The sequence below is a fragment of the Ammodytes marinus genome (assembly GCF_949987685.1).
Source record: "Ammodytes marinus genome assembly, chromosome: 14".
NCBI lineage: Eukaryota > Metazoa > Chordata > Actinopteri > Uranoscopiformes > Ammodytidae > Ammodytes > Ammodytes marinus.
Window position 1 is genome coordinate 17576147 of NC_137218.1, and position 24602 is coordinate 17600748.

General features: G+C 40.4%; 1 protein-coding gene across 1 annotated transcript; it reads right to left on the reverse strand.

Moving 5' to 3' along the window:
- Positions 1 to 4969: 4969 nt before the first annotated feature.
- On the reverse strand, positions 4970 to 24238 carry LOC307261121 (neuronal migration protein doublecortin-like). The gene is made up of 6 exons (XM_080041580.1): positions 23860 to 24238; positions 21272 to 21612; positions 11052 to 11154; positions 7916 to 8002; positions 5227 to 5324; positions 4970 to 5107 (listed from the first exon to the last, which is right to left on the reverse strand). The coding sequence occupies exons 1-6, from the start codon at positions 24221 to 24223 to the stop codon at positions 5051 to 5053; spliced, it is 1050 nt and encodes a 349-aa protein (XP_079897706.1). The 5' UTR covers positions 24224 to 24238; the 3' UTR covers positions 4970 to 5050.
- Positions 24239 to 24602: the final 364 nt, after the last annotated feature.

Below are 24602 nucleotides of genomic sequence, written 5' to 3' on the forward strand. Positions count from 1 at the left end.
CAGCTAACTTAGATTTTCAGATTAAAAGCCACCACAATTCAGGAAGAGACAGGTCTTTTAGTATACAGGAACTCTTCATAGCTTTTTGTTTCATGCATGTACCTCTATTAGTTTTTTGGCTACACACACTTTAACTTTTTCTTGGCTTCGTTTTGACTGCAGGATGAGTTTTGTTGTTTAAATAAAAGAATTGTTCCTGAAGACCTCCTCATCTGCCTCAAACTGTGTCTTCTTCCATCACCCTGCTACCAACGCCGTTTTTCTGAGTAAAGGCAGGAAAATATGTGTGTGATATGTTAACATAGCACTTATTAATCATCTACAACTATATATTACTGTTTTGTAAATCGTTAGTTAATAATAATCTAATGACCTGTATATGATTTATAACATTATGATAAAGTGTTACCAAACGCTCCCCCCCCCCCCCCCCCAACAAGCTACATAATGGATATACTGTGAATTAGATTAAAACAGGACAGTGAATATTTGAGAATGCTGATTTATTACCCCGCTATCTTTACCCAGAGCACGAAACAATCCATCTCAATGCCTGAGGGCAAATGAACTCAAGACCTCCAGAATGTATTCAAGATGTGAAGCCTGAAAGTGTGTTTTCCATGGAATAAGAAGTGGGTTGGCCGTAAAAAGCATATCAGGGTATTTTGAGAAAGGGCACATTCTCTGGCACAACATGAATAGCCACAGCCACTCAGGAGAAAACCAGGAGTAGGCCATAATTGCTCACAAATACTGATTGGATTGTACTGTATAGGCTTGAGGAATTGCAAATATGACTCTTCTTTAAAGCTTGTTTGCTCTTGCTGGTCAAATGAAATGGCCAACTTTCATAAATGGGGATTTTTTTTGGCAGAATGTCTAGTGGACTGCACGCCTTCTTGTTTTTAGTGAGATATTTATTATTTCGTTCTACCTAAAATAAATCAGTTTGTGTGTTTGAAACAAGAGAATGGAAGCCAGACTCTGTGACCGTCACAACTGTGGAAAGATGAAAAGGTAGTTACAGATGAAATTATGTTCAGCTGCTGAAGTTTTTAAGATTATTGGTTCTTTGAAAAAACAGGATGGTGATCTTGTGTGACCTGGAATTGTTGGTAACAAAAGACTGCCATTGGATTCCCCAGTGTCTGTGTTAAACATTTACATTGTTTTATGTGTTTAGTACAGTTACAGTGTGAGATACTGACCTATGATTGTTTAGCTCCTGTTTTTCTTTCTTCCTTATCGGCAGGATGCCAAAGCCAAAAGTTGATTTCAGTGAGTCAAAATTGATTAAAATTGAAATGTCGATTCTAAATGGAGCTTCAATCCCACTAGTGGAGAAATGTCAAATTACAGTGTGCCCGGATAATAGCCAGCAGATGGCAGGGCAGCCTTTAAGGTAAATAATGTATGGCCCAGTAGTAAAGGTCACTCTGCCTTCATACTTACTGATGTCTAATCAAATCACATGACAAAAATGTGCACTCATGGTCTGGAGACAAAGTGCTGTAATAAATTAGCATTAGGATGTTACATAATTAATTTAATGCATTTAATCATGGAGGTTTGTGCTTGTAAAGCAGATAAACTATCACTTGAGACATGGTTGCAGGTGTTGATTACACAAATACATGGATTTTCCCATCATGAGAATTTCTGCTTTTCATGGAAATATGCAGCTAGATAAAAGTACAGATTTCATTAGCATTTGTGATGTTGACGATAATTACAAGACCATGCACTAGTACTTGTACCACAAGTACCAAGATCAAAAGTATTTGGCTCACCAAGCAGCTTACCAATTTGAAAATCAGGATTTCAATTAGCGTGCTTATTGTTGGACATGTTGATACTATAGACAAGACAAGAGCATGACATACATCATGGTTAATTATAGTATCGACAGTTGACATGTATGGCCTCCACCCAGGATGTGAGAGACTATTCTCTGTTGCCATGGTGATGAAAGTGGTTGTGTATTGATCTCCAAATGAACTCAACACTATTTTTATCTGTCAAAACGTTTGTCTACATCTCAGATTTGTATCCCACACTCTATATACACTCACACACGCATGTAGGCTACTGGTCCTTTCTGACTTTGCTTTGAAAATGATATATAGCGGATTAATAAATGAATGTGAAAAGCAAGCATTGCAGTGATTTGAGACAAACAGAGACCTCAATCTTAAGAGGCGGCGGTTATAAAATATAAATAAAAAAAATAAAACACTCAAGAACAGACAGGTGAAATACAACCGTTTTAATTGCAAAAGGATACCGTTTAATACATTGAATGAAGCACTGAAACAAGCCACTGTGACATTGCAAAATACCACTAAAAGGACAAAAATCATTCATTCGATCAGAAAGGCATACATATGAAAGAGAACAGGAGGGGAGCGTATTTACACCATGATAAAGTGTCCTGTCACTCTAGAAAAACAAAGCGTTTTGAGAAGCCTCCCCTTTCAAGACATTTAAAAATGTTTTAAAAAACAGCTGTTAAAAAAGAACAAGCTCTCGATGTCAATTGTTAACTTTTATTATCAAAAGACAGTAATCTAAAAAGAAAAAAAAAAGGCACCACTGTAGGTGAGGAATTCACACCATCCATCTTACATGGTGGTGGGCCAGTTAATACAAGACAACCAACAGTTTGTTAATGTTTCATAAGCTGTAGCGCTGTTATAAGCTGTAGAAATAAAATTATGGAGAACATCATTAGCATGTAAGGTTATACTGAACTGATCGTTCGAGAGAAATGACAACAAATGGGTTATTTTTGTACAAAATGGTAGGTAAAAGTAGTTGTCCCTGCTGTTCAATTAGCTGATATTGTTAGCAGCTGGCTGTGCTGGTGTGACAGCACTCCCTGCAGGAGAATGGCGGAGCTCACAGCAGCAGATAGTATGGTAATGGTTGTCGAGCATTTAGTGGCTGCTGAAAAAAACAGCTATTCAACATGTCCATCCAGAGGGATCACTCCCAAGACATACAACTTTCAGACTTGTCATACAACACAATGGAACATTTCACTTTAAAGGTGAATTTCATATTATGCTTTTGGGTATAAAAAAGGCCATTCCTAATGAAAAAAATATTTTTAACTGCTCTTTAATCCGAATGCATAGACGTTAATCTAAAGCATGCCAAATGTGTAGCATTGTTTTTCTAGTATAATCGAGAAATTAATTGTGGTCACGCATTGCAATGCTGGCAAGTAGACGGCAAAATGTCCGTTGCAAGGATGAATAAGTAGCTCCCTGCTTTGTGCTTCAGTGTCATACAATTTAGCGATTCTCAGGCTCAATTCCCATGCAGAAATCTGAGAAAACTCTATCCAGTAGATTTGTAAGACACAAGAAAAAAGACATATGGCCGTACAAAAAGTCGCACACAGAGGCTTAAAGAAAGCACTAGTGTTAAGAGCTCCGTGAGCAAGTTAAACCAAATCCTACACAAGTACCCTCAATATAAATTAATAAACTTTATAAAACTTTTAAAACCCACACATAGATTTAGACAAACTGTTATGTTATTATTTCCCCTGTATCTTAGAACTATGCTGAGCCATGCAAAATCAGAAATCCCACTACTGTTTAGCGCCAACATTTAACTAATTGCCTCAGATGAGCATCTTGACGTTATTCTGATGCATTAAAAGTAACATGCATACATCTCCAGATGGGCTTCCTCCAGAATATTTGAAGAATGTTACATGTTACATATTTTCCCCCCTTTCTAAAGATTCTGGGTCTAAAAATCATACTTTGGCTTTGAGACCTTGATTTATCTTTGAATGTCACATATTGTACTATAAAAACATGGCCTCTAGCTGTGGTTATATAGTGAGAAACTGGCCTAAAAAGGAAATGATTCCAACTTGGCAAGTAAAAAACTGTGCTAAATGAGTTGTTTTTCCTTTCGGGGGGCCTAATATGTATTCCTTTGGTTGTTTGTTTTCCAACATTAGGTCCTTCCAATCAGCTTTTTACAAGCCCAAAGTTCATAATCATTCAATAGCATGCACTGCATTTTGTGAAAAATGCAAAAACATATACCATGTATAGCCTAGTGTCTACTGTATGTGGAGGGTCAAAACAAAGGAGGCACCAACAAGACTTCACTGAGGGGTTGCGTGGGATGCTTTTTCTTATATTGTATTTTCTTGTTCTATATATTAGACAAGATGAATTTTGTTTATTGCCAATACACAAATTTAAGGCCTCCATTGTTATTGTGGTTTAAAATGGATGACCTTCATCTCACGCATCCTCACCCTCTCTTGTGGAAATTAATTTTGGTCCTTCTTTTCCTTTGACCACACCCTGTATCATGTTAAGCAAATGTTAGACGGACATTGTAGTGAAGTCATGGAAGCACGCCGATGGACATTGGGCGGGGATGTTGTGATGGATGGCTATACACAGTATTTACAGTTGGGGTTAGAGAGAGACTTTATCTGTCTTAGCAGAAGTCCTCTGATAAAAGGAACCATTAGCTTCGACACCTTTTAACATTAGGGCAGAGGAGGAAACATGGAGGAACGTCACGGATACGAGTGATACAAGAGATGAGTCAGCTCTGACTTACACGCCTGAAAGAAATTCCCATTTGCTGCTTGGAATTCTGTGACTGATATATTTAAATCAGATTGCATCTTTGAACAAAATGTGTTTGTGAACTCTTTTGTGAAAGTGAAATCTGCGGGTCAGTGAACTGTGTGCACTTTAGAAATAGTGGTTGAACATTTAAAAAAAAAAAAAAAATGTGTGTCCGAACACTAGTGAACTGGTAATTGCTAGGTGGTTTGAACCGATTTTGTGTTAAGAAAGAAATGGGGGAAAAAAAGGCTAACCGTTAAGTGTGTGCTATTCTCAAGCAGCAAATGGTGTCATAGCCCTGGTAGCTAAGGCCTTAAAACAAAAAGAGACAAAGAGTGATTCTCCAGGTGGCACTGTGAGCAAAAGGTGGAAAGCAGCAGAGGTATAAAACTTCTATGTTCCAGGCCAAAAAGGAGGCAGGATGCGCACAGGAGGAGGGTCTACATGGAATCGCCGACAGAATCGTCATCATCCATAGATAGGGGCAAGTAGAGATCCTGCAAACACAAAACACAGAGGAGCAAAACCACAAGTGTTTATTTAACAGTTGGGTGGAGAAAAAAAACAAAGAGAAAAGATGAAAGGTATACAGGAGAGGGATAGAAAGTCCGGGTACCTTCTGCTTGTTGTTGAGGCCCGGACTGTTTGGGGTGGAAGTGGGGGAATGCTTGGAAATCGGGGTGGAGAGCTGGCTGCTGGAGCCCGTCCCGTTGGCTGAAAGGAGAGAGGGAGGGAGAGAGGGAGGGGGGAACAGGAGAAAAGAGGTAAACAGTAGAGTGGATTAGAAATTGTACAAGAAAAGGCCTAGACTGCTTTTCCTTGGCTCTGGGTGGGAAAAAAAAATCAGCCCTAAACCGTGGGCTCATTTGGCTACAGCGCAGAGGGACCTCGTTGCTCTCCCGTTTGTTTAGATTTTTAAACATTTTATTCACTCGCTGCGCGTCCCTGCCATGTTGCTAGGATTCCCTCTGTGTGTATGTCCAAGAGCGGTGCGATGTGATGTAGCCGTACGATTTAAGTTGTTAAAAAAAAAGGAAAAAAAAAAAAAAAAAAAAAAAAAGAGGGTTTTTTTGTCTAGAAGAGATGAAAAGAACTCGGAGCACTATGAGCCAGATGGCCGGTGTAAATTTAAGCCAATGAGTTTTTGTAAACACAAAGTGGGATAAAGCGTTGTTGTTAACCGACTTAATGCCACTGGCTTCATTTAACCACTCAGCCGAATAAACAGACCTGGACTTAACAAGCCGTTTGAACCTAAAAGTCCTACTACCTTGGAATTTTAAATTCTGTACATCTAAACACGAGCAGGCCCCCTTCCTACACTCACATACTGAAGTAAGAGTGCAGCAGTTTTATTTAAACAACCAGCTGCACCAGAGACATGTATCCACGGCATATTTTATTCTGTTGAATGCATTGAACTCATTAACCCAAGTTGTTACTTTTTAAACGCCAGGGGCTGGAGAAAAGTTCTGGTAAGCAGGATAATTGCTCTGTTGATTTTAGAGCAGCATGACTAGTATAATATGCATACGTTCTCCAAAATATAAAGGAGGAGAAACCCTGTTCTTTTACTAAAGATTCTGGTATAAGTGATATTTTTTGGCGAGACACTGCCAGCAACACATTTTTGTCTATTTTGCTTCATAACATGTCTTCTTTCATTTGAGCGTATAAAAAAAAGGACTCAAATGTTAATTTACTTGTCTGTTTGCGTCTGTATATTTCTCCCATACAACCATCTTTAATGGGCATGATCAACATTAGTTTTTATCAATACTCTGAAACAAAAATCTCAAACTTCTAAAGCACTTACAACTAAACTTCCCATAATAAATCTGAAGGTTATTACAGAAGAATTTGTCTATATGTTAAGTGTGTAATTGAAAGTAAAATATATATCCCCGTTCACCTGCAGTGTCTCATCAGCATTATTGACCAGTGCTAATCCCACTTAACAGAGACAAGTCACATACAGTTCCTCTGCTTTGACCCCATTATCACCCCGCTGACCTCTCAGGTATAGAGACGGTTAATGCTCAACAGTTTGTGTTTCCCCAGCGTGAGGGCCTACCACCTGCCCGTCTTAAAGGCCAGGCGTCCCCCATTAGCCATCAATAAAATATTCAAGACCACTGAAGGACTTAACCATAAACTGTGGAATACCTGCTGCTACCACACAGCCACATGTATAACATTGTGTCAATTTATTTTTCCTGTGTTCATAGCCTTTCTGTCATGCCTGCACCCGATAAGATAGCACCAACTGTTAAGCCAACTAGCGGTGCAGCTGCATAAACTCAGCAGGTACAGCACTGTTTTCAGTGTTAAAATCTGCTGTTCACAAAAAAGATTCAAGCATGAGCAGGCACCACCAGTGTCTCCATTGTGTCCCACTGCCTCCTGGATATAGTTAAAATGTTAAAAATGCAAACAAACACCCGAAAGCTGTGCACACCGTCTTTGTTTACTTTTCATGTTTTATTCATGTTTTATTTTTTTTCCAAGGAATCTGCATAATTATACTAAATCCCACCAGATCTAGGATTTATATAAAAAAAACAAAGGCTGGATTTTTACTGTCCCCGATTTCAAGTATTAAGAGGCTTTTTTATGGGGTGTTGTAGTCAGATTAAGGAGCTGATGTTGTTTGGACCTCCCGGCAGCCAACTGACTCCTGCTCTCAAGGCACAACCAGACAACAGAAAAGAGCCAGGACAGTTTAACTCTTTCTATGCCTTTTATTCATTTTCTATTTTTAATTCCAGACCACAAAATGTAGATTATAGTTGAACAAAATAAAAAACATTTTTTTAGCATTTATATATGCTAGTTGGGAGCCGGCTGAATATTCATATACACACGTATTTTGAGCCGTCCATCATAAAATATTGATCCTAAAAAGAGCTTTATATTCATGTTTCTCATTCGCTTTTTTTTTATGTATTTTTTTAATGTGTGCTCTATTCTTGATGTGTTTTTGTTTTTGCATCTGTAAAGCACCTTGAATGGCCTTGTGTCCGAAATGTGCTTTATAAATAAACTTGCCTTGCCATTGGCTTCAGAATACGGTCAAAGGTTGAGGTCAGCTACTGACCAGCACCACTATATGCATTTAGGATTAAGTATTTTACAACACAACCCCAGGAGCTGTGTTCACTTTATCAATGTGGTCATGTTGTATGTTATGTTAGAGTCAATTTCCAGCAAGAGAGCTCTCTTTGTTTGAATTTAAAAGAACAAGGTGTGGTCGTTTACTTTTCACAGGAAGCGTTATGGTGAAGGTGAGATAATAATGCGCTTACTCGATTCAGCAGGGGACATCCTGCGCCTGATGGGACCAGGACTCTTTGACCCGTGTTGACCTTTGGCCGTCTTCATCACCCTGCATTCTGTGGAAAAGAGCACAAAGAGAGTTGGAAACTGTCCTTTTTCCACTTGAGCGGAATGTGTTCATGTTCTGTTCACAGTACGATTTTTTTTTTAAATATTTTTTGGTAGTAATTTGAATAAACTGACCTTTCACATATTGATTCTGACTCTGTTGGATGCATACTTTTCTGAATAAATTCTTGTTCATTTCTGCATGTTGATTTGACTTAATGATTTATAGAAATTAAATGTCATACAACGAGACAGTGAGGCAACAACCATATTGGCCTGATCACAGCCCTTTTATTTATTTATTTTAATTAACTCCACTTGCATATCCTTGCACTTTGTTGCTAGCTTTAATTTTCTTAGAATTTAGTTGCATTTGTATGCATCTAACTAAATTAGCAAACTCAAATCAATTTGTTCAAATAAAGTAATAAATGGCTTTAACTGACTGATAAATTGTTACTTTGCTGCCCAACTGTTGTAGGTTTTCTAACACATTAATGCATGGAAACACAGTTTTGCGTGGGCCTGCAGCACAAGCGTGACAAGGAGACGGGAATAAAATAGAAAAGCATAAAAAAAAACGACGCGGATGAAGGTTTTATTCCCTGCAGTGTGTCACCTGCTCTCTTGTGACAAGACATTTACAGCAGACTCTTAGCACACAGGGCTATCAGAAAGGACAACGTAAGGCCAAACTGTGCACTGATGTGTCAACTAGAATTGATTTTATTGACCGGCCTTTGTTTTTGTGAACACGTCGGTGTTAAACCAGCCGAGGCGAGACAATTTAGCAGCAGGTTGGCAGAGCTCTAGACTTCACTTTCATCTGCGATTATTATCAGAAATCATACCTCAGTAAAGATGAATCTCGGTATACACAGTAGTTTGAATGCCATGTTTAAAGTCCCTGGGTTTCCTGGCTATTATTCAAAAGTGATATCTGTTGCTTGTGAATTGATATAAATGTTTAGCAGTGCGTGCTTTAATATGTCATGTAGAACTGTCTGCTGTAGATTCTGGGCCACTCTATTAATCGGGGTAGACAGACTCCAGACATGGCTACTCCTCCCTCTGCATCTCCCCCTCTGTTTGTACTGTCAGTCTCTCCCTCCCTCTCTCTCTCTCTCGCTCGCTCCCTCCTTCCACTTTTGATGCTAATTATACTATCTGTCCTCCCTCCGTCTCCTGGGAACCCACCATGTCTATCTCTAACCTTCACACACTACTGGATACAGACATCCGCACACTATTGTTTTTTTTAAGGTGTGCCAGTGCCACCATGCCTTTGACAGTGGTGCAGAGTGGCAGCTTGTCGAGACTACTCAATGGTCTACAAATCGCCTCCGAAAATACACACAGAATCCCTCCCAGCTTCAAGTGAGGTTGTTGCTGCTTACGCAGAGCTGAAGGTACATGTGCGCTCCTTTTCTGTCTGCACTTCCATCTATATAGTGTTGTATTGAAGGAAAGGAGGGTGGAAAAATAACCACAGGGGATTTAAGTCTATTTTTGTAAATGGCAAACAAAGCCTAAAAAGCATTAACCATGCGAATAGGAGAAAAGAGAAACATTTATGAGACGGAAGGGAAAAGCATACAAGGAACATTTCCCAATATGTGTCTCGAATATAATCATATCACCTTGAAAACACAGAGGTTACTATTATCCATAATCTTTAGGACGAATTGCCTAACAAGACATTAGGATTTGACCATAAAATCCTCCAGAGTGTTCAGTTTGTTGTTGTAATGTCCATGTGATGCATCACAGACAGACTGGGTTATCTCTCTTCCTCTAGCCCACTGGGGCCAAATTCACTGATGTCTGGATGGCCGAGCCTCTCCGCCATTTTACATAGTATAGCTCGAGGGTTATTAAAGAGACCGAATGAAACTATTTAGCTTTGGCTCCATGGGGGGAGCTGTACGCGGAAACGCAAAAGGACCCAGATCATTATAAATGTGACTGGCATCTCCCATCCTGCCAAGATTTGAAATGGGGAAGAGACAGGATATGAAGGGAGCATAATGATGAATCTGCCTTGTAGCAGTACCATGCTGAGATTAAACGACGTGTATCAGCTACTAGATGTTCAGTGGAGGAGACTTTGGGTAGAAGTGGGTTGTTAAAAATAGGGGATTTTCCAGGTCTGTAGGGCGCAGACGGACCCTGTGTGAGAGGATTGGTTTTTAGGTTCTCTCTCCTCGACTTCTCAGCAGTATCAGCAGCAGCAGATCAGCTGGCCTAAACCTGTCACAGGACAGATTAATGGCTGCTCTTCTTCACTTCTTTTTCCTATATCCCTGCTGCCGGCTAAAGATAACGGACTTCTCAGTTTGACTCCCTCTCTTCCTTGGCCTCCCTCCTAAGATACAGAATTTTCTTCTCAAATTTAAACAAGCCCATAGTTTTGTGTGTTAATACACACAAGACAAGGATTCCCCTAAAAAGGAGACTGGTATATTCAATACCACTATACAAGCTATAACTCCTACTCTATGAGAACGGTTGATAATATTGTTAAAAATTAAATCATCTGCGACTGCATTAATTCAAATCTCATGACACATGCATAGAAAACATCAATATATTCGTTTCACTTGCTGTGCAGTTTACACATACAGCGACACTGAAAAGCCTGAGCCAGATCTGTAAAATATATAAAATTCCACATTGGATGCCTTCCACTAATGGCTGTTATACATACAGTATAATGTTATGAACTATTTAAATCAAATTGCACAAACAGTTCAAAACGCCCTCTGTAGAGTGTCTTTATATGGATCATTTAAAAAAGGTTGTATAGACATTTCAATCATTCTTACAGCTGTAATGTTTTACAGTCTTTAGATCGCTATTTCTGCATGATTATGATACAGCTCAGTGTATGCTTACAATTGTTTTACAATAATACTGCACAAAGCTTAAAAAGTTAACCATCATCAGGTCTAACACAATCATATGCTGTATGTACCTTTATTGTACAGCTAGTGGACTGGTGTATATACTTATTCCATAACTAAGATGTCAAATCCAGACTGCTGCGGTCATGCTCACCGTTATCGTCCAGTGAGAAGTCATCCTGGGCGTAGCGGAATTTCTCCGGTCCACATGCGATGAAGACATCGTCGTCTCCAAAGAAATCTTGAAGGCAGGTAACCTGTGATGCAACAAGACAAAACATGAAACCATTAAACAACAGGAATATTATACATGTCTCAACTGCATTCATAAGACGCAGGGCTTTGAGTTAAATGCTAACATCAGCGCTTTAACATTGACTCATGCTAACATGTTGAAGCTAAGCAAGTATTAAATGATTACAATATAAGTTTTAGGCCTCAGCATGCTAACCTTTGCTATTAAGCACAACATGTAAAGTACAGCTGAGGCTATTTAAGTAAAAAGGTGTTAATTAATGAACCACATTTTTGGACAAATAATTTAAATTGTGAAAATAGTGCTAAATGAATGTTCACCAAATTAAAAAAATTATTTTGATTAAATGATCACATAACATAATTGGTCCTGAGGCGAACATGAACATATGTACCAAATTTCACAGCAATCTACCCAAACATTGAGACATTTCAGTAAAAAACTATATGAATATCATGGTAGTGCTAGGGTAAACACCAGGGAATCAGTGTCATTTGGATTTACCTCTTGGAATCATGATTGTCTTTAGACTTTGATAGCAATGCATCCAATAGTATTTGAGATACTTCAGTGCAGCCCTCAAGTTGTGGAGCGAGTTACAGATCAGCAATGTCATCACTAAAGGCCCGCCGCCACAGCATTGGCTAAACATGCTTATCAATGGATGTAATGCACTTACTGATAGTTACAGAACTCAAGACTATGCAACTGTTAAGGAAGATGCTCCGCTTGTATTTCCTGTTAATCTTATACATCGTATTTGAAATGCCATTGAAGGACTAATTAAGAAAATACAAGCTTTTCCAGTTTAATGAAGCATTGCTAATAGCTGTGCAGAGGGAGTGCTATGAATGGATGGTATCATCACAGATTTGATGATTGAAATGGAAATTGCCGGTTAAATGCTTATTTTGTTTTACTCTGTATTCAGCCACATAAGATTGTGTGTTAATAAGTAAGGTCTTCAATATCTGCTAGCCTAAGGGTTTTTAGTCCGCTTCAGGTAGTAGTACCCTGTTACTGTTAACATGCCTTCAGCAACATAGGGTGAATGTAACACACACATAGTCAAAACAGAGTATAATTTTACACCTTTTCTGTAGTGTCTAAATGATTCAACTTCCTTCCCCAGGGTCTTTTCACTCTATAGCAGCTGTTGACAAAATATGGCTTGAGTGGACAGATGTCTGTTGGCCACACCTGCTCCTCTGCTCTCCATTATACAGGCCCCGTTAACCAGCTCGGGCACGCCCATTAAAAACACATTCAAGTTAAGAGAGGTGCTTCCCCTTGGTCGTCTTCTTTCTTCTGTTGCAGATTGAGATGTTTTGCTACAAAGCCTTTTTAATAACTTCAATCTGTTCTCCCTCACTTGAATTATTGGATCAAGACATGAACCAATCCAACCACAGAGGAGGACTCACTGTCTTTAAAAACACAGGGATCATTTTGGGGCAAATATTCTAAAAACACAAGACTCTGGTTGACTCAGGCCCCTCTGCTGGACTGAACGATTTGCCTTGTGTTGGGACCTTTGCCAGATAGCCAAGATGCATCATGGTTTCCTTTGTGATATGCATCCAAACTATGGGCGCTGCAGATAATTTGGGAATACCCCACCCAAGCAGCTGCCATGGTGATTCTCTGTCCTGCTAGACAAGCTTAGAGTGTGTGGTGGTGACTGGCTGGCGAGGCATCCAACAGCTGTACCTTCTCTGTAACCCACAAGATTCCCTGGATATAGGCTCTGGCCCTGGCAGAGCCAAGGTACTTTGACTCCAGGGATCAAAATCTAATTGGGTTTTCAACCAGGGCTAATTTACAGGCTGCGATTGGAGGTATTCTTCTTTGTTAATTGTCCAGAGATTAGATACTTTCATTAGGTTAAACTGTTTTGTGCAACAAGGGCATCTTGACAGTCAGTCATAAGATGGAAGCGTTAGGAAATGCTCTTTTACCCCCCCAAGGCCAGTGTGTGCAGGGGAAGAAATGAAAATGGCCTTGAATGGGGATGGAGGGTAGAGGATAGTTTGTGTTTAATAGCATTAAGAAGAAAGCTGATTAAAGGGATAATGCATTTATCTCCAACAGACTGCTACCATAATCTCTATGAATAGAACCTCCAGTTGAAATGAACACTGTGTCCTCTCATCACTAGTTTATTTCATGAGTCAATACGTCTACACGCCGACATGAGGGGGGACTCAATATAAATAGCTCAAAAACAACGATGAAGAAAGCATGTATGCATTGAGAAGGAATGGAAATAGGGAATTTTTGCAAAGGAAATGAGCTCAATGTTGGCTTTGAAACCCATACTTTTCTACGCTCTCTCGTAACTGGCACTGAAACGGGAGAAAAATAGCTTGCACAGTGAATGACACTGCGGATTAGATGTCTCCAGCGTCCAATCTTCCACAACAACTAAAAAAGTCTTAGAGATAATTTTCCCAGCTACTTGGCATAGCTCTTGAACTAATAGATTGCAAGATAAATCCAAAATCTAGCCATATAGTCTCAGAGGCAATTAGAAACATTCTCCGACATAACCTGGGTTTGACCTCATGTTTCAGAAAGCACCCATCATCCTTAAAAGTCCTTTAAAAAAACATTGAATCCTTCCAAGCAATCCTATTAATCCAATTCACTACAGGGGTCACTTAAGATCCCCATTATCTGGATAGTTACAGTGCAGATCCTTGACCAGACCTCTTTGCATCATTAAGCCCACAAATAATTGATGGACATAGTGTGTCAAATGTCCCACATCACTCCCAACAATCCTACCCAACCTGGCCTGACTCTGCATGTGCACAACCTTGTGATGATTAAAAATCCTCGTACATGGTATGGACTACCAATTGTTTAATAGTAAAACCGACAGTGAATTTAGCCAGTTTATACTTGATAAGACATGCTGCTCTGCTTCGACATTTTACATATCATCCGATTGCATTCAGAGGGCCTTTGAAACCTGGCTGCAGTGAAGAAAAGGGCAGGCAGGCAGGGAACACACACACACACACACACACACACACACACACACACACACACACACACACACACACACACACACACACACACACACACACACACACACACACACACACACGGTTAGGAAGCATCCTCCAATTTTGAAAAGGTCAAGCAGAATCCAGGAGAACCACAGTGTGACATTCAACTTTAAGATTACAGAAAGCTCTGACATGTTGCTTATTTACATGCTGCACACGTCATGGTCCGTGTATAATGTATTTTTCCATGTATTTCAGTTATTATTGGAGGGAGGCGGGCAGGGTTTACTGGAAAACTGGCTTCTTTCAGACTCCAGGTGCCCACCACCCTCTGTCCCATCAAGCCCATCCCTAATCTCTGCCTCACCAGCTGTCAGGACCACATGACCCTCCCACCCCCCCCAAAAAAACAAACAAAAAAAACAATCCACCAACAGCTACACAGTGACCCACCAACTACAACAACTGAATTATTCAGAGTTCATTTAGCCCAAATCCAGCCAATGGTAGGTAGGTCATGACAGTCAAGTGTTGAATATAGAAATTGATCACTCTGAAATTCTGAACTTCCTGGTATGGAGTGAGTGGCCCACACAACGTAGTGAAATGTCTCTCTTGTTCGTCTAAGTTAATGGTTAATAGTTTGAGTATTTGTTCTACGAAACAGAACTTTTTAGAATCAGTCGTGACTTTAGATGTTTCACTATTCAAAAAAAAAAAAGGGAAATTGACAAGCTATGTGGGACACCACAATCCAACCCTTCATACAGCATAACCTCTAGGAATGTTAATATCATAAATTCACCATATGATACCGATTTTTTGTCCAGTGTCATACAACATTAAGGCATTCATAAATAAGGTAGGTGAAGTGACAGTCATCCATTATTTCTCTGTAAAACTCTTGTTGTTACACCATGTAGAGTAACAACCACTCTTTAAAAAAAATAACACTCATTATCTGGGCTGAGCAGGGCCTCAACGTTTTCTGTCCAATATATGGTGGTATGATATATTTAATTTTGAAAAATCTTTTTATGCGTTATCAGCCTTAACATTTTCCAAATTTGGTCCAACAGTTCCTTGCCACAGCTCCTATTTGAAGCAGCAGAAAACATCTACAAATAAAGCCCACGCATCTTTTGTCTTCCTGGTCGTCTTGACTTCAGCTAATCCCTTCAGCAGCACTGTTAGAGAGATGAACGAACAGCTGATCATTCCCCTGATTCAGTATCTGTCTAATCTCTGACTGCACAGCCATGTTAATTGATCAATGTTGCATTACGCATGCTTTCCCTCCCCGTAATGCCCTGGGTGGCTCATCTTATCAAGACTTATACAAACAGTAAATGGCTTACCACTGGCGTTAGTGAGTCAGCAAATGGCCACTAAGTAGAATCAAATACAAACGATTGTACTAACAATTTCTTTGAAAGACACCATAATAGGGAACTCAGATCAGTTCTTAATTCTGGAAACAGAATAAATAAGTTTTGAAATAAATTTCGACCGGGTGCACAGTCCGGAATTTTCTTTACATTAGGCGAGATGACTCACAGATTAAGAAAGGTGTTTTTTTTTTTTGTTTTTTTTTTTTTAAAGGTCAAAATCAAATGTTAGATTCCATGAAATGTAGTCTCAGGATTACTGAGCTATACAAGAGAAAAACGAGGAATACAAATGATAAAAGGCTGTAAAAGAGCCAGTAAAGACCTTGCCCTGCAACCCATGGGGAAAACTCCCACACCATTTCGATCACCGTAGGCACACAGACCTGATCAATATCAGCGCCTCTGCAGTGAGTGGAATATTCCTCCAAAATACACACAGGGTCTCCATTTTGTCCATTTCAACTTGGAGGTTTTCACAGACAATACAAATTCTAAAAAGCAATCATTACGTTTAAAAAACACGCAGGGAAGTGGTGGCACCCTGCTTTTCTAGCCTCAGTTGACAAATAAGTCAAATCCAGTAAAGGAAAATATAAAAAGAAAAATATTATTTGAGCATCAGTTCTCTGGTTAGCAGTGATATGTCCCACTCTAACATTGATCTTTATGGCCAGTCGCCTGTCTGACCTGTCCGTGAACTCTGTGAACCGGCACAGTGCCTGTTTGCTACTGTAGGTGCCTCCGGATGCATGTGGAGCACAGATGAGCCAGTTAAGCAGCCATATCTGCACTGTCATGGGGAGCAGCTGGTGCCTGGTGTTGTTTTAACCCCCCCACCCACCCCAACCCTGAGGAAGCTGGCTTTCCATTTGGCTGACTGATGTGGCCTTAGCATTATTAAATTGTGCTTCCTCTTCTTCTCCCCCAGGTCATGCTCACTTGTTGATGTGGTGCTCTGGTAGGAACAGGGAAGGGGGTTGTGAGGGGATTTAGGCACAGACACAGATACATGCTGGCTTCTGTGCTTGCTTGAGATGCTTCATCATGGGGGACCACGCCCCTCTGTCAGCAGCCTGAGTGTCTGCCTATGTTTAACACTGTCTGTGTGTGGGGGTGCGTGTGTGGGGGTGTGCGTGTAACCGGTTCTGGAATAAGCTGAGTTGAAGGATGAGAGACAGGTAAGACCCAATGTAAAGCGCACACTCAGCGTATTAGAGCCATTGTCACAAACTGAATCCCTCACCATGGAGCTTATTGCCATGACAACTGCCTCCGCAGCATGGCAAAGAGCGGGCAGACTGCAAGGGCACTGATAACCAGAGAAAAGCAGGCTTTTCTTCCCCATTACTGGATGTCTTTTAGTCGTTAAAAAGCCCTAAACCTATGCCTGTATCCATATCTTATTCAGTGAATAATTTCTTACCGCAAGCTTTTCACTTTTAAAAAAGGAAACGGGAATCTTTTGTTCTCAGTGTGACCTTGTGCCTCAAGCGTGCCTCAAGCATCTATATCTTTTCTCTCGTGGCTCCTGGTTGACAAATCAGGGTTTCTTTTTTAAAGAGGACGTAAATGAAAACGCGGTTCTGAATAATAGGCACTCATATCTGTAAAATAACCCTCTGCAATGCTGCAAACACGTCAGGACAATGAGGACAAATCGTATAGCAACACAACTTTCCTTCAACACATTTCACAATTGACATTTGGATTAGGCTTACATTAGAAAAAAAACTCTTCCCAAAGTGTAATTCAGACGAACAGGCACTGGATCTTAAATGCAATGCAGAACTGTTCTCCTACGCAGACACCTCTATCAAAAAAAGGAGTGAATACAAAATGGCTGCCGGACATTTAATAAAGTCTCATTTGTTGTAGCCTTTAGACACAGTGAGGGCAAGACTTGTGCTTTTTTCCCCACCTAATAGGCACAGGGAATAATCATTACCCATCTGCAAAAAAAACTAAATGATCCTAATTTGCTCTGAGAATGGAAAATTACTCCTGAATCTACCGGCCCCACCCTTTCCGATTGAAGTGAAAAGCACAAGCATTTGAGGGGGAAATGGGACTGAATTTATTCACCAAACACTGACAAAAAGAGAGGAGGGCAAGCTGTCTTTAGAGTCTGCAAATCAATTCATGAACGAGGAAAAATCAGGACTGAACGTCAGCTTTAACAAAATCTTACAAAACAAGAAAAATCTGAATAATCTTTTCATCTGAAAAACAGATCCTTTGAAAACTATACATGCACACACTATTCCATCCAATAATTAGGTGTAAGTTGGAAAAATGGACTATAGGCCGACAGGTTATAAAATAAAATAAACATGACATGGGGATTGTTAAGCCAAAGGCAATGCATTGATAGTAAACTCACACCCACTACAGGATGTGGTATCTGACAGACCAGTCCACACCAGCTGGGCTCTCTTTGTGCCTGGGATGTGGTCTCCTAGCAACCGGTCCCAGCAGCTATCGCAATGGAATGGGAAGGAGGAGGAATCGGCGCAGAGTCAGGGAGGGGCGGGCGGGCACTGCATCAATATTGCTTCTACCATATCACCTCCACCACAGAGCAGCTGCAGTGTGCCACCGCTGCACACAAAAGACATGTTTTGCGCATTCCAATCAAGCTGGATCCCCCCCCCCCGGCACGAGTCCGAGAACAGACAAGACACTCATCATGATAATAATTAATCCATATCTAGAGCGATGACAACTGAATCAATAGGCCCAGATTGGGATCGTTACCATGTGGTGGACAGTGAATCCCTCGTCATTAAATATGTATGGTGAAATAATTATTTAGTTCTCAATACCGGATGAAGAAGAGGAACCAAGTTTAACCACAACCCAACCACACAGATAAAAAAAAAAGCTAAAACGTAAAAATAACAGCCATATTCAAGTAGTTGATGGCAGTATTTAAACATCTAAGCAAGTGTTTCAGTAGAAAAGACCAGCAAGGCCCGGAGCAGCCAGACTGCACCTCTGGGAGAGAGCATTAAAATCAAATTCCCCCATCTATCATTTCAGCACACATCCCCTCCTCCAAGCCACATGCGATTTAGGCCTTATTAAAACAGAGAAAAAGAATTTAAAAAAAAACTGTATAGGGACAACAACTGAAGGAGCTCAGCAGGGCACGATCCCCAGTCCATCTGTAATGAATAATACAGGAAAGAAAAGGGTCCCCGCAGGAGAATTAGCGTACATTTAAAAGTATCAAAGACGGGACTGAGAAACAGATGTCAAGTGTTCGTAGGCACACACGCTTCCACGCCTGCTCCACATCCCTGCCTCTGTTAATTAACCGTGATTCACATTAGCGCAGAAACTTGAGAAGCGCAAGAAGTCACAGGTGTGAGGTGTTTTTAAATGATTGAAGAGCGAAGACAGATCAGCACCTGTCCTGCATCCATCCACAAGATACATTTCATCTTGATTGTTTGATGTTTGTATTGTTAAAAAGGCCAGTACAATTTTGTCACTATTCATAATACAATATCTTTTGGTTTTTACTTAATAAAGTAGCTGCACCTTGATATAAATGATTTTGTGGAGGGTCCATCTCAGTCTTTCAGGTGGGTGACTGTGGTTGTCCCTCAACACTGCTTCAATGCAGCATGAACATGAATAAAACAGACCACCTTTTAGCTTATCCAAAGTGTTAAGACAATAGTCTTCCCCAGGGAGTGACTTTTAGGCAAAGTTAAAGTATGTTGTTTGCCTAACATGGATTCTAAGATTAGCTTAAGCCTTGCATGAGCTTTTCATTCAATACTTTGAATTGGTTGGCTTTACATTTACTTTATTTTTAACATTAGCTAGCATGCAAAGTTGCCAAGCACACTATGTATGTAGTGTCACAAGAAATGGCTAAATGTGAAATGTGCTTGCCTTAACAAATGCAATGCCTGTAGCTGCATTTTCTTAAATTTAGCAGGTGTCATGCAGCCATAATTTTTATTGATTTTAGGATGTGTGTTTCAGCGTTTCCTGTGGTTGAAAATGTGTCTGATGCCATTCTTTCAGGCTAAAGTGTGTTAATACTTATTTATTTTTGATTCAAGGGCCACTATACATTTCATCTCATATTGAGGAATGTTATAAAAAAAAATGCAGAACTTGTCAATGCAGAGACCTTCTGTCCATAGCCAGCTAGTGGAAACTAAATGTTTTTTCTGCACCGAGGGGATTGCAGGGCTCACATTCTGTTTGGCCTAGGGGTTCCTTAACTGAGCACCACAGAACAGTCAAGGTTACTAAAGGACACATTGCACTTTTTTTCCGTGGCTTCTGTTGTATGAAACAAACCGGCATTTTGAAAACTCAACATGCAACTAAAGCAGCATCTCAAAAATGGGATTCCAGATGTGCCAGTGTGATACATTAACGTGTCTAGGACTGCCGGATGACTGGTAGTCTGATCATTTTCCCCAAAAATGTTTTAAACCCCTACCCCAGATGTATCTCAGCAAGACAACTAAACAAAAATAGCTATAGTATCTCACAAAAGTGAGTACACCCCACACACAAGAAATTACACTTTGATACAATGTGAAATAGTCAGTGTACAGCTAGTATAACAGTGTAAATTGACTGTTCCCTAAAAATAACTCGACACAGCCATTAATGTCTAAACTGCTGGCAACAAAAGTGAGATACTGTATATTCTACCTAAAACTTTCTAACTTGATTTCTCCTTGCATTCGTTTTCATAATCAATAAATCTTGGCTGTAATGCGCTAAGTTCCTTGCAATGATCACCTTCTTGTTGCCAGAGTAGAGTAGATAATGCCAGAGTAGAGAATTTACAAGTTCAGTGTCCTAGTTAACATTAGCTACAATCACATATTAACATAAAAGGTTCTTTTAGATTTATGCTAAAAAACAAACATGCATCATTAGACAAAGAGTGACAATGGGGGACAAAATGATCAAACACTACAATACAGGGCTTGGTCCTTTGTACACCAGCATACACGGGAAAGGTGAGGACTTCCAAGGAATTTTGAGCTTTTCAATGACAGAACCACTCGGAAATACCCATGACCTGAGAACTCACTCCACAACAAAAGGTCAGTGGACAGGATATTAATGACCTGAACCCACAAGATAGGAGTATGTTGCCTCGGCCTCAAAAGACTGCAGACAATAAAGGTCATTGTGTAGGTACAGGTTGTTCTCATGGATGCTCCGGGTTCTCATGAACCTGTCGAGTCATCACTGACTGAGTGGTATAGTGGAGGACAATGACATGCGTATCTTTTTGCATTTCCAAGCAAATCATTTCATTTCCTGCTCATCTTTGATCCCGATACCCATCTGTGTTTGGATGCATGAATGATGAACTTTCTACAAGCCGACCACACATTTTCCTATGATGTGGCTTTCCTTACATACTGTAATGTACCTCTTTTATTCCAGTTACTCTTAGAACAGAGCCTCCTATCCAGTAAACAAATGCAGACAAAACAGGCCGTTAGCAACTTGGTACACCTGGATGTTTGAGGTTAGAGTTTCTCATAACGTAATACACATGCAAATGTCCACCTGAGAGCAAGATTGAAGCCAGGCAATGGCAAATTGCAATATATTTATATATAGCCTTGTTTGAGAGTACTTTGTGTACATCTGTCTTGTGTACGTCTGTATGTGTTAATAGACTAATAAAGCAACTTAACTAACAATTAACTTAAGTTCATACCTGCTTGCCGTCCAATGTGTAGATCCTCTTGACCACGCCACTCTCAAGCTTAATGGCCTCTGTGATGTCGGTGAGCACCTGCTCAAAGGAGTGTGCCGTCTTCTTATTGAGCAGGACACGCACAGCCTTGCGTGGCTTCACACCGCTGCGCATCACCGTCACTAGCTTGGGTCGAACAAAGTCCTTGCCCTCTCTGTTCTCGCCGGCCAGCTTGGCAGCCAAGGACTGCATGTTCTTCTGGCTCGCCGAGGCCTTCACGTTCACGGACCAGTTGGGGTTGACGTTCTTTGTGTAGTCAACCTTCTTGTACAAGTTCTCTGATGCACAAACATAGCTTTCCCCTGTGACGGCAAAGAAGAATTGGGTTAGTGTGTCTGTTAACATAATTCAGTTTTGACACCCGAGTGTCCCAGAGGTGCCCACTAAGCAACAATTGAATCTAAAAGGAGTCAGATTATCATCATCTTGATTTCATCTCGCATCGATCTAATGTCATAAATTAAAGTCCATTCACTTTTTCTGGTGTAAGTAGCACATTGTAGATGGTTGCAGTTTAGTTTACATAAGTTTTGAGAATAAAAAACTGTTCACAGCCATGCGTTGCGAAACCTGATATTTTCATGAGACATGTTACCATTAAGTATTTCCAAATGCTACATTTGATTTTAGCATTCCCATAATCTAAACGCCGATGTCTGGATGTTTAAATACCAACTAACTACATGGTTTTACCATTAGACTACAGCACAGTCCAGCATTACCTGCTTTACAGCACACACGACAGTAATAGCTAAACAGTCCAGATACATGTTCGCATATTAAATATTAATTGTGTTATGAGTTTAAATCATGTATTACTCGGCTTGGCTTACATTAAAACAACTGTCCTTCAAGGTAGAGCAGGTAGAGCCCTGTTGTAAGACTGACTGACCTCCTTGTTGGACTTTAAGGGGGATTTTAGTCATAAAAAAGGACTAAGAATTGTTTTCCCATTTGATGAAAAAAAAAATGTACATCCTCATGGCAAACATTATTTTACTAGACTGTCCTATCTTCCTTCCAATTGTCTATTTAATCGTCAATTTAAATAGTCAGTATCAACCTCCGGTCTTATTAGCACAATGTGCTTGGCTTGCACAGACAGGGAGAATATTTTAACAAAAAGGGGGAATCCGGAAGGCAACAATTTGACTAAAAGTGGGGAAATTACAGCTCAGACAAAAAGGCACAAAACAGGATTACACAGTGCTGAGGAGATTGAGCAATTAATTAGATCCCACAAGAGGAAGCACAATGAAATGCCTCCCACCACCCACTGTGCTGCCCCCTTTACTGCACCCACCACACACACACACACACACACACACACACACCTATCTTTTCTAAGCAGCTCAAGAAGCAGGGATGATCATCTAATTTAAACAAATTAAACTGCAGTTTATCTACTAGCATTGGCCCCAGTTAACAGTCTTCACTTCTTGTCTCCCTTCTTCAGAAGAATCTCATGAAGTAATCCCTGACAGAAAATGGAACGGGGCCAACAGTTAGGTCAAAACAACTTCAGCATCAATGCTACAAACTTTTACTTTTGTAATATTTCCCCGTCTTACTGCTTCTTCAAAACGCCCCCATCCGATTATCGAGTAAACGCTGTACGTCTCTTCATCCAGCCTAATGGAAAATGTATTTCCTCAATCAGGTCAATTCCACCTAGTCTGGTGCCAAGCGAAGACTTTATTAATGTACCAAAAAGGATTCCAAATCATCTTCGGCGACGTTTACAACTTGAATCTGCAAGCCCGTAAATCTCTTCTCCTGATGCCAACAAGCTGCTCCTGAAGCTGTCTATCATTTATACAACCCCATCCATCTGACGAAAAACACAATAATCAGAAGTGTGTGAAAAGTCGTTATGCAAAACACCTTGATTGCTGAATCAGCACACTATTAAAGGAAAACTAATAGGGTCAATGGATGCTCATCAAGACGTTTGACAGTAAAAACAAACGCTGAGCTGTGGGGAGCTGACTCTAGAGCCCAGTGTAAAACTTTGTGGACCCCTTAAGACCTAGATAGAGGGACTGCTAAAAGCTTCATAAGCAGGTTCAAGACATCTGAGGCAGACCCATGATATACAGTTTTAATAGGAGTAACAGGTTGTTGTTTGTTGGAAATGTGGCCGTTTACCTAAAATAGGGGAAGATATATATTTTTTAAAATGTCCTCACATTTGCATCAGACTACAGACTACTTTGCAACAAAGTCAGACAAAATTTCCGTTTAATGTAAAAACAACTTATTTTATGTGAGGTGTGCAAACAGTCTGGAGAAGTGGACCATGCTCAAAGCAACCCTTCAGATTAGACGTCCATACATCATCATAGTATGAAGAGATTACAGGAGTCTAGACTAGAAAAAGATAAGACTTCTAATCTCAGAGCTGGAAATGTTACTCTTCTAAATCTTCTCAGCACAGAAACTACAGATCATCCTTTCACATGGTGGCCCTTGACATGTCAATTATATCTTACTACAGCAGCCCTAATGGGAAAGAAAGAAAGAGGATAAGTCCTTATAAAAATGCTCACCTTCCTCTAGCTCGTCCAAGGCTGTGATCTTGTTTAAGCCATCAATGGTGAAGAGGTAGCGGACACCCTGTGGTAGGTTGATGTGGTCAGAGAGTGCGCGCGTGAGATCGGCCAGCAGTGCGTCAAAGGTGCGAAATCGATCGTTGGCAATGGCGTACACGATGCCCTTGAAGTAGCGGTCTCCGTTGCGGTAGAAGCGCACCTTCTTGGCCTTCTTCTCGTTGGAGAGGGCCTGCAGAGTGCGAGTGCGGTAGAAGCTGCAGTGGGCACTGTGGGTCGGGCTGGGGAGTCCATTCATGCGGCCCCCACGCGGGGTACGGGAGGACTTGTCCCGCTCGTCGAAATGTCCAAAGTCTAGCTCCATGGTGACTGAAAAGTTGTGATGGCTGTGAACAGATGTGCTGCTGTGGTGGTGACCAGCTCCGGAGAGTCTATAGAAAAACAGATGGAAAGCAATGTATCACATTAACAGACTAATATAGTTGATCCAAAAACAACCAGGAATAAAGCGACCAATTAACAAGCACACTAGAATATATAGGGATAATTTATGAAAAAGGGAATTTGATCCTACATTCTACTGTTATGATATCTATGGGTTTGTAATACACACGTTTTCAGTTAATTTAATTTTTAAAGCAGAGGAAACATCTGAAATTTTGGACATTAGGACTCTGAATCTGCAATGATGGTAATGGTTTCATCTGCATATAGGAAGACAAAGAATGACACCAGACAAATCA

What these genes read in the sequence shown, in the direction of transcription:
- LOC307261121 (XM_080041580.1), bottom strand. Translation starts at nt 24,223, where the DNA reads ATGGAGCTAGACTTTGGACATTTCGACGAGCGGGACAAGTCCTCCCGT. An exon ending in GATGTCCCCTGCTGAATCGA is followed by an intron (nt 5,325 to 7,915) that starts GTAAGCGCATTA and finishes CTCTCCTTTCAG; the next exon opens with CCAACGGGACGGGCTCCAGC. An exon ending in GCCTCAACAACAAGCAGAAG is followed by an intron (nt 5,108 to 5,226) that starts GTACCCGGACTT and finishes TTGTGTTTGCAG; the next exon opens with GATCTCTACTTGCCCCTATC.